General features: G+C 49.0%; 2 protein-coding genes across 3 annotated transcripts in view; both read right to left on the reverse strand.

Annotated features, from left to right (window-relative positions):
• Positions 1–9,020, reverse strand: part of Hykk (hydroxylysine kinase) — a 25,930-nt gene extending 16,910 nt beyond the window's left edge. The window contains exon 1 of one of the 2 annotated variants that reach the window (XM_013012136.1): positions 7,919–9,020. The gene's annotated coding sequence lies outside the window, so the exon portion shown is untranslated. Of the gene's footprint in view, positions 1–7,495; positions 7,642–7,918 lie in introns of those variants that run through there. The other variant, XM_013012137.1, reaches the window with a different exon arrangement.
• Ireb2 (iron-responsive element binding protein 2) overlaps positions 1,005–9,370 on the reverse strand; it is an 81,389-nt gene continuing 73,023 nt past the window's right edge. Inside the window, exons 16-20 of the mRNA XM_013011948.1 lie at positions 8,356–8,498; positions 4,684–4,831; positions 4,473–4,595; positions 1,957–2,142; positions 1,005–1,399 (exon numbers count right to left, since the gene is read on the reverse strand). Coding sequence (XP_012867402.1) covers positions 1,289–1,399; positions 1,957–2,142; positions 4,473–4,595; positions 4,684–4,831; positions 8,356–8,498 — 711 coding nt within the window. The 3' untranslated portion in view covers positions 1,005–1,288. The remainder of the gene's footprint in view (positions 1,400–1,956; positions 2,143–4,472; positions 4,596–4,683; positions 4,832–8,355; positions 8,499–9,370) is intronic.

The raw sequence follows: 9,370 nt of genomic DNA on the forward strand, positions 1-9,370 counted from the left end.
CCACTTCCGGTAAGTAATTTCTTATTCTGTGCATTGAAAGCGACCTCTGAATTGCAGCAGCTATGAAAGCTCCACATGGTAAAGATCATTCTAAATGGCCTTTTGCTACTAATAAGCTAACTTCTTAGAAAAGTATAGGACCTTCTGAGATGGTCAAATCTTGTTTTAGGAAAGGATGCCCACGCTGTCAGGATGCTGCTGTGGCGTGGGATCAGACTCGCGCAGGGCTCGGCCCTGAACAGAAGAAACTTCACTGCTCCGGCCAGCTGTGGCCAGCCCTAAGCAAACTGCAACAGCCATGAACCCCGGACAGGAAATCAGCTCACGTCACTGAGAGATTACATGTTTTTAAATGCGTAGGGGCAAGCACCCATATCATGAGGTGTGGACTGAGAAATCTCAGAGGAATCAGGTAAGCGTTGAAAGACTCAGGGTTCTCCTCCAGCATCCACCAAAGGGGGGTGGGGGAGAACTCAGTGATAATTAAATCAGGTTACAGAAGTTACAGCATCACAAGAAATGAGCAAAATAAGCTAAAGCAATGAACAGGATGTGGCCTGTGCCCCTTGGGGGGCCACCATGCCATCAGCGAGCACTCAGGGCTGCATCCTGCTCATACTTTAGCACATGTGACACACACACACCCACCCACACACCCACCCACATACACACACCCACACACAGAGGACCATGGTCCATCTTCAGATGTGGAGGGACTGGCTGCACAGCACAGAAGATGGCGCCCTGGAACAGACTCAAACCGGTGGAGTTAGGCCCGGGTAAACCTGGCTTTGGACAAGTTAGGAATGCCCACTGTGCTCAGCTCCATTCTGCCAAAGAATTCATACACTCAAGTCCACCTATGTAAATCACATTCCAACTTCCAGAACTTCCCAGTCTAATCAGGCTTCTATTTCATTCTGTAAGCAACGGGACAGCAGTACAGCTTTACAGGTGCAAAACAGACAACTTCAGGAAGGTTACTCATATAAGAATTTCCAACACAAGGTCCAATTCTGCCTTTTATTTACAAAATGGTCTGATAAAATACCCCCACCCATACTTACAGGCTCTTCCACAACACACACCACACGTTGATTTCAGCAGTGTTAATAGCACCATTCGTATAGTATTTAAAAAGATCGCTTTTCAGTCACTATATTGATCACAATCACTTACGTCCAGGACACTGGACCTGCTGTGGCGCCGTAGCAAGGACCCCTGGGGCCGGCATGAAAGACTGTCTGCAGTTACCATCACCCGCGCCTGGCATGGCGGGGAGAAGATACTAGGAGAATCTCCGTGCCACAAAGTTTAATAATCCTCCATGTTTGAACAAGGTTATTTCCACATCGTTTTCAAATGAAGCAATCACGCTGAATACCTTTCCAGTGCTTGTCTTGAAACAAAGAACATATATATGAGTGTCAAGATTTCCAAGGTACAGTAATCATTTGTCTTCATAAACATGATCATGATCTGGCCCTATTTTGCCCGACTTTCCTGAGTGTAATTTCAACTTTGATTGCCTATAACCTTTCTGTGGTTTGAAACCACCAAGGTGTCTCACAATGGCTCCTCAGCTAAGTAGAAAGACAGGTGTTTCATCCCTGATCCTAGAGAGCAAGTATCATGTGTCCTAGAAAACACTACCAAAGGGTTAGCTTTGGACCACTCAATGATAAGCACTCATTACATCAATGCCACCATCCATCCATCTCCTCCTTTTCCCTGATGCTGGCCGGTGGAAAGGGAAGCCAAGAGTCCCCATGCACCCTCCTCATGGCCTGAGCACACAGAGAATGCTGAAGGCCGGAGGAAGCAAAGCAACGTCCACTACCAATGGTGCACATGACTGGCATTGCTACGCAGTTACAACTGCCTCTTCCTCAGTCTCACCCAGCCCGCCCTCAGAGGACCAAAGCATGACTGTGCATGCGAGAATTCCCGAGGTACCTTCATGTTCAATGCCATTCCAGGAGATAGCTCTTCAGGAAACGTCAAGGAGAAGGTCTCCCTGCCAGACAGCCCCAGGGAGTCTGCATTCTCTCCTGGAAGGAACTCCAGTGGGGCTATGCCCATCCCAACCAGATGGTCTTTGTGGATTTTTTCATAACTTTCAGCCAAAACAGCTTTCACGCCCTGTAACCAATGTGCATTTTACTTCTTCCACTTCTGAAAGTTGATTTAAGCATTTTACTTTTTCCAAACCCTTCTGACACACTGTACCACTCTGTACGCTGGCAGTATGGCAGGTACTTACAGAGGCCGGGCCCACCACACAGAGCTCCCTAGGAGGCCCTTCCTTTGGCTGTCAGGGCCCTGGGGACTGCCTTTGAGCCCTGGTGGGTGTGATATACATGGCCACTGGAACCCTCTCTTGAATGCCACTTCAAGAACACTAGAGGGGATCAGATGAGAAAATTCTCTAAATACTTAGAAGAAGCAGCAGGTGCTAGACTTCACAGGAATGTTGAGCATGTAGAAGGGTTCGCTCAAGTTCTGTCACTGGACGGTGGTTCCCTCCCTTGTTTCCCAGTTTCCACACTAAATCACAGCTCCCTGAGGTCCATCCATGAGACACATCCACAGAGGAGGTCTGGCAAGGATTTCTTGTGGTATTAACAGGGTCAAAGAAGGGAGAGATTGTCCCCTGTTCTCAATGCAGAAAATAGGAGGTGAAGCCTCAGTATGGTGGAAGCTATCTGCAGCTTTAACTGGGCAGTGTTCTTGATCTTCTTTTGCTCAAGGCTAGCACTCTCTCAGCTGAGCCACAGCCCCACTTCTGGCTTCAAATTGCAATCCAAAGACTTATCTCAGCCTCCTGAGTAGATAGAATGACAGGTATGTGCCACTTGGAACATAAATCAGTTTTTGAGAAAAGTCTAAATGAGTCAGGTGCCAGTGACTTACGCCTGTCATCCTAACTACTCAGGACGGGGAGATCTGAGGATCAGGGTTTAAAGCCAGCAGGCATGAAAAGTCTGTTCAGACTCTCATCTCCAATTAACTACCAGAAAACTGGAAGCGGCACTGTGCCTTAAGTGGTAGAGCACTTGCCGTGAGCTGAAGAGCTCAGGGACAATGCCCAGGCCCAGAGCTCAAGTCCCATGACCCACCAAAAATCAAAAAAGAAAAAAAAAGTCTAAATGAATAGGCTGTCAAGAGCAAAACTGCACTGTAAATAAACAGAAGGTTTTAAAATTAAAGGAGCCTAGTCCAATAATTAATGAAATACTTAGAATTACGATCTCAGAAAGATAATACCTGGCTTACAATTCCTGAGAACTGACATTTTAGGGAAGAGACAACGCCTCCTAAAAGAAGGTGGCAGAGGCCTGCACTCTGCTTCTTGTTCATGTGGAATGTCAGCAAGTGCAGGTGCCCACCACCCCTACCACAAAAAGGAAATAAACAACAACAACAACAAACAAGCAGTCTGAAGAGAAGCATCTTCTGCTAGAGAACTGGCAGCAGAATCTATTGGAGGTGAGCAAGGTAAGACTCAGCCCATCACCTAAGTCTCCTAGGTGCTAATGGAACAAATCAGAGAAAACACAACAAAAACCAGGCAAGCCAAACTATGAATGGGCACAAATAATGACTATAATGCAACAGCTTAAGAATTCCTCTCTGTCTCTCACATACTGAGGATGACTAGGCTATGGCAGAGAAATGCTGAAACCAGCCCCATGCCCCGCCCTGCCTGGCCCTGATCCTGTTTCCTACTATTTCCTTGGGTCATCAGTGGTCAGTTTGCTTTGCAGGACCTGTCCTTCCAGTGGCAGAGAAACTAGTAAACTGAAGCACATGCCCCAGGGAAAGTCCTTGGCTTGACTTGTGCAACCAACTCCTAAAGGTGCCATGCATACAGTTGCATGAATGCATCTCATACATAAACTTAAAACTGTGGGCCGGCAGCCTTGTGTGTGCCAGCCTGCCACTGCTGCTCTGAACTCCCAACTCTCTGAGCCCTGCAGAGCCAGAATTTCTTCAACCACGAGCCCCTCAGCTCGGCCGCTGTTTTCATAACGATGGGCTTTCTATTAAACTCCTTGTTACTTTACTTCTGTGTGTGTCCAAGAACCTAGAATTAGAATATCTGCCTGCACAGCTACTACTGGTAATGAAATGAATCCTCACCTAAGACTTACAGATGTAACTATGTGAGTACAAAGATTATTTAACCTTACTGAACTGAAACTCTCAATTATGAGGTCCAAATAATTGCAAAAAAGTTCAAATAAGCAAAATAAACTCTGACAGGATGTTCCTGACAGAGGAAGAAGGCAATTTCTTTGAAGTTGTCAAGATAATCAACCTCCCCTACCCCCGGCCCTTTTTGATAGCACCAAGTAGTTGTGCAGGGAGGGTTCACTGCGACATGTCACATGTGAACCTTGCTCAGACCCACTCCTGTTATTGTCCCTCTCCCCACTCCTCATTGTAAGAAAATGAATGTGAAGACATACCAGTAAATACGGCCCTTTGGCGGCCCAATCTCTTGAATTCCCCGAACCATACTTCTTTCCTGCTAAAATAATCAGTGGGATACCTTCTTTTTGGTACAGTTCCGCAGCTTCAAATACATCCATCTATGGAGGTAATCAGACACACAAATCCTTAGCACAAATGCAGATCGCCAGAAGCAGGCATGCCCCAATCACCAAGCGCCTGCCTTACCGTGTGTCCTGACGGAAAATGGATTGTTTTGGGAGCTGGCTTTCCAATAAATTTATTAAAAAGCTTGATGTTTGCAAAAGTGCCTCTTGTCATCACGGCATCATTGCCTCTCCGGGCTCCGTAAGAGTTGAATTCACGAGGGGTAAGGCTACAAGAAAGGCAGGGAAGTGTTCGTTGTAGGTGGGAAGTAACCACACATTACTGAATTGTAAAACCTATCTGAACACTTTATTGCTATGGAAACTTGCCCCAGGTCTCCAGCCCAGGACCACTGGGGCCTCTTAGACATGCCCTGCTCACTTATTCACAGAGCCAGCTTGTAGGCTTTTACCTTTTACCTGAAAGCTCTATCACAAAGTCACACCCTCAGTTAACTCCTTGGGAAGTATTAGGTGCTCAAATTATTATCTAAGTACAATTCACATGCATTCAGTTATTTGAAGCCTCTTATAAAACCTTTATGTTCCATTTCCATTTTTCCTTCCTTTTAATTTATCTAAAGAAATTTTAAAAAGCCAGGTGTCAGTAGCTCACGCCTGTAATCCTAGCTACTCAGGAGGAGGAGATCTGAGGACTACAGTTCAAAGCCAGCCCAGGCAAGTAAGTCCATGAAGTTGCTATCTCTAATAAGCCACTCAGAAAACAGGAAGTGGTGCTGTGGCTCAAGTGGTAGAGCACTTGGCTTGAGCTGAAGAGCTGAGGGACAATGCCCAGGCTGAGTTTAAGCCCCACAACAGACCAAAAAAAAAAAAAAGGGGGCTGGGAAGTTGGCTCAGAGGTAGAGCGCTTGCCTTGCATGCCTGAGGCCCTGGGTTCGATTCCTCAGCACCACATAAAAAGAAAAAAAAAAGCCAGAAGTGGCACTGTGGCTCAAGTGGTAGAGCGCTAGCCTTGAGCTGAAGAGCTGAGGAACAGCGCCCAGGCCCAGAGTTCAGGCCCACGACTGGACCCAAAAAAAAAAAAAATGGTAGAGTGCTAGCCCTGAGCAAAAAAGCTCAGGGATAGCACATAGGCCCTAAGTTCATGCCCCATGACCAACAAAAATAAATAAATATAAACTGGTTTAAGGCCTGGATTCATTTGTAAGATGAACTGAAGTATTAACTCATAGAGGAAAGCCTGAAATTAAATTTCACTTCCCAAAGTGCTAAGGATATGAGAACAATTCTGAATTTGATACAAATTATTGGTGTGTGTGTGTTGTGTGTGTGTGTGTGTGTGTGTGTGTGTGCACGTGTGCGCACGCGCGTGCATGCACTAATACTGAAGCTTTAACTTAGGGGCCTTGGGACTCTCATTTAGCTTTCTTGTTCATGGATAGTGTTCTACCACCTGAGCCATGCCTCCAGTCTGGCATTTTGCTGGTTAATTAGGATGGATTCTCAAGGACTTTTCTGCTCCTAGCTGGCTTCAAATCTCTTTCCTAGGTCTTAGCCTTTTCAGTAGCTAGGGCTACAGGTATAAGCCATCAAAGCCTCATTGAATGATTAGCTGGTAAAGTTGAAAGGAACAGAGGTTAATCTCTCTCTGATTCAGAACATTTTCCTTATGTGGAGCTCTAGAAAAGCCCTGTTTTTGCCACGTACTTGTGGCTAACACCTGTAATCCCAGCAACTCAGGAGATCTGAAGATCCTAGTTTGAAGCTAGCTCAGACAGGAAAATCCTTGAGATTCCATCTCCAATTTATCAGCAAACTGCTAAGACTCTTATCTCCAATAAGACAGCAAATAACCAGAAGTGGAGCTGTGGCTTAGCCTTGAGCAAAATAGCTCAGGGACAGTGCCTGAGTTCAAGCCCCAGGCCTGCATTGTTAGCAAAGACAATATGTCATACCAAAAAGTTGCCAAGGGGAGAAGTATGTTATACTTAAGTTTCACTGCGGTTCCCAGACCACTGAAACTTTGATTAACCACTCTATAATAGATTATCCCCTAAATGTCTTTTCAAGCTCTGATAACAAACTGCTCAGATTCTCTTTGGGGGCTCTAACAGGCCTTCCCCTCCACACCTTGTACCTAAAGGACTCTAAGCCGAGACACAGAATAGATCTGCTCTTGAAAGTAAACAAATACACAGGAAGAAACAGGAACCACAATCTCTGGGCAAAGCTTGGAATCCTAGCTAGTCAGAAGGCTGAGATCAAGGTTCAAAGCCAGCCTGGGGGGAACAAATCTGTGAGACTATTATCTCCAGGCAACCAGCAAAAAGCCTGGAGCTGTGGCTCAAGTAGTAGCAAAAAAGCAAATCAAGGGCTGGGAAGGTGGCTCAGTGGTAGAGCGCTTGCCTTGCATGCCTGAGGCCCTGAGTTCAATTCCCCAGCACCACATAAGAGAAAAAAGGAAAAATGCCAGAAGTGGCGCTGTGGCTCAAGTGGTAGAGCACTAGCCTTGAGCTGAAGAGCTGAGGGACAGCGCCCAGGCCCCACAACCAGACCCCCCCCTCCAAAAAAAAAAGCAAGTCAAGAGCATGAGGCCCTGAGTTCAAGTCCTAATACTGGCACACGTGCACGCGCGCACCCACATACACAATATGGCAAGAGGAGGAAGGATCCAGATCCTACAGGTTTGCTGGTTTTTATTTCTTGCTCTCGAAAAACCCTCAGGAACCAAGAATTTCCAACTTCAAGGTTGGTGTCAGCGCTCACGATCTTTGATCTTTGTCCTGCTCTCAGAGCCGGGGCGCGGGGGGAGGGGGGGGTGTCGGGCCTTCACCTCTGCACTTGGTGCCACAGATGGAACCAGACCCCTCAACATTCTTCCCTCTCTCCCCGGGGCCAGTGAACGAACTGCAGCTCGGCACCTCTCAATCTACCTTTCTTCTGCAATCTTCTGCTCTGTGCATTCAAGGCTGGGGAACGCGAATCGAACGCTCCACGCCTGGCCCCTGAGGACCCCAAGGTTGTCCGCACCCCACCACTCCAGGGCCATCCGACTCCTCCAGGTGGGGCTCAGGGGCGGATCTGCAGGGACTCTAACCGCTCCGGGGGGCTGGGCCCGCCCGCCTCTCCAGTCCCAGGCTTTCCTTCTGGGGTCCCAGCCCCGCCACTGATTGCAGCGAGGGGGACGGGGCCGCCAGGTCCTCCGCGATTGTGGGGTGCAGCGGGGTGCTGGAGGAGACCCGAGGCACCCGAGTGCCCGCCCGAGACTCTCTGCAAGCCTCCCGGCTCTCGGGGACGTCCCCCACCCCGCGGGACCCGGAGGTCGCCTCTGCCTCCCCGTGCTGTGCCCGGCTCACCCGCCACGATCCGACGTCCGAGTCCGAACCCGCGGGGCGCCGCGCAGCGATCCACCCGCCGCCGCGCACTCAGGTAGAGTAGGAGGGGCCGCGCCCAGCCCCGCCAGCGGCGACTTCTGATTGGCTCCTCCCAGCTCCGCGCCACCCAATCAGCGCGCACTACTGCAGGCCAGGTTTGGATTTAACGCCCCGGACTTTGCCCAGCCCCACCCCCAGCGGTTCTAAAGAGAAATTCAGAGGTGAGGTTTCTCATTGGCTTACTGCAACCGAAGCCCCACCTTTTCTGGGCTAGTACCCCAATCAGAATCCGGATACCTCGTGCGTGATTGAAACTCTTGTCTTTCGATTGGCTGCGCGAAACATCACTCGCCGGCAAGTAGCCATTTAGAATTCTTGGGGCCCATGAGTGGCACCTCTCGGTTCCGCCCCATCCACACCAGAGGTGGCGGCGACTTGGACCTTCTTGGCCTTGGAAAGTGTCCAAGTGTCCCAGCGTGGAACTCCGTGTCCTGGCTTTATTCCTACTCTCCCGTGTCTTGGAGGACACCTTCGGAAAGGGCGGCGCCCGGGGACCTGGGCTCTGGGGCGCCCGAGTTAGAGTGAGCCTAATTGTCAAGGGCGCTTTCCAGCCAAGCAGGACCTCTTGATTGACAGGTCAGAGCTGTCTGGACTGCGGGAATTCTGCTTGACAGTTCGGAACGCTCTTTCTACTGCGTGGTTTGATTGACAGGTCAGAGCGCTGGCTCTAAGGCGTGGGCTCTGATAGGTCGGAATGTCTCTTCGGTGTGGTTTGACTGATCGGAACACTCTCTACGGCGTGGATTCTGGACATCCATCACTGGTGGCCTGCAATTTGGTCTCTATTTTGTGTCGGTGTTTCCACATTGCACCTGCTCTTTTTTCCCCTCTGTAAGGACACGGCAGGCTATCTACAGTCACGATTACTTATGGGCTTGGATGATTTTCCCAGCCTCCATCAGCCACCTGCCTTATGTGGTGGCTGTCAGCATTGGGGAGGGAGGCTAAGGCAGGAGTATCTGAAGTTTGAGGCCACCCTGAGCCACAAAGCAGTACCTCCTCTCAGAGTGTTTATGAAAGGACTGGGAATGTGGCTTAGTGGTAGAGTGCTTGCCTACCATGCATGAAGCCCTAGGTTCCATATAAACAGAAAAAGCCAGAAGTGGTGCTGTGGCTCAAGTGGTAGAAGCTCAGGGACAGTGCCCAGGCCCAGAGCTCATGCCCCAGGACTGGCAAAAAAACAAAAAGGTGTATGTAGCTCCACCACACACACAAACATACCTCTTGAACCTTTTAAATCATCTTTCTGCACTTTGCATATGGTTCTTCTCTGCTTCACAAATAGCAGGGCTGGGGCTGGGAAGGTGGCTCAGTGGTAGAGCGCTTGCCTTGCATGCCTGACGCCCTGGGTTCGATTCCTCAGCACCACATAAG

Source organism: Dipodomys ordii, unplaced genomic scaffold (assembly GCF_000151885.1).
Source record: "Dipodomys ordii isolate 6190 unplaced genomic scaffold, Dord_2.0 Scaffold15, whole genome shotgun sequence".
In the NCBI taxonomy this organism is placed as follows: Eukaryota; Metazoa; Chordata; class Mammalia; order Rodentia; family Heteromyidae; genus Dipodomys; species Dipodomys ordii.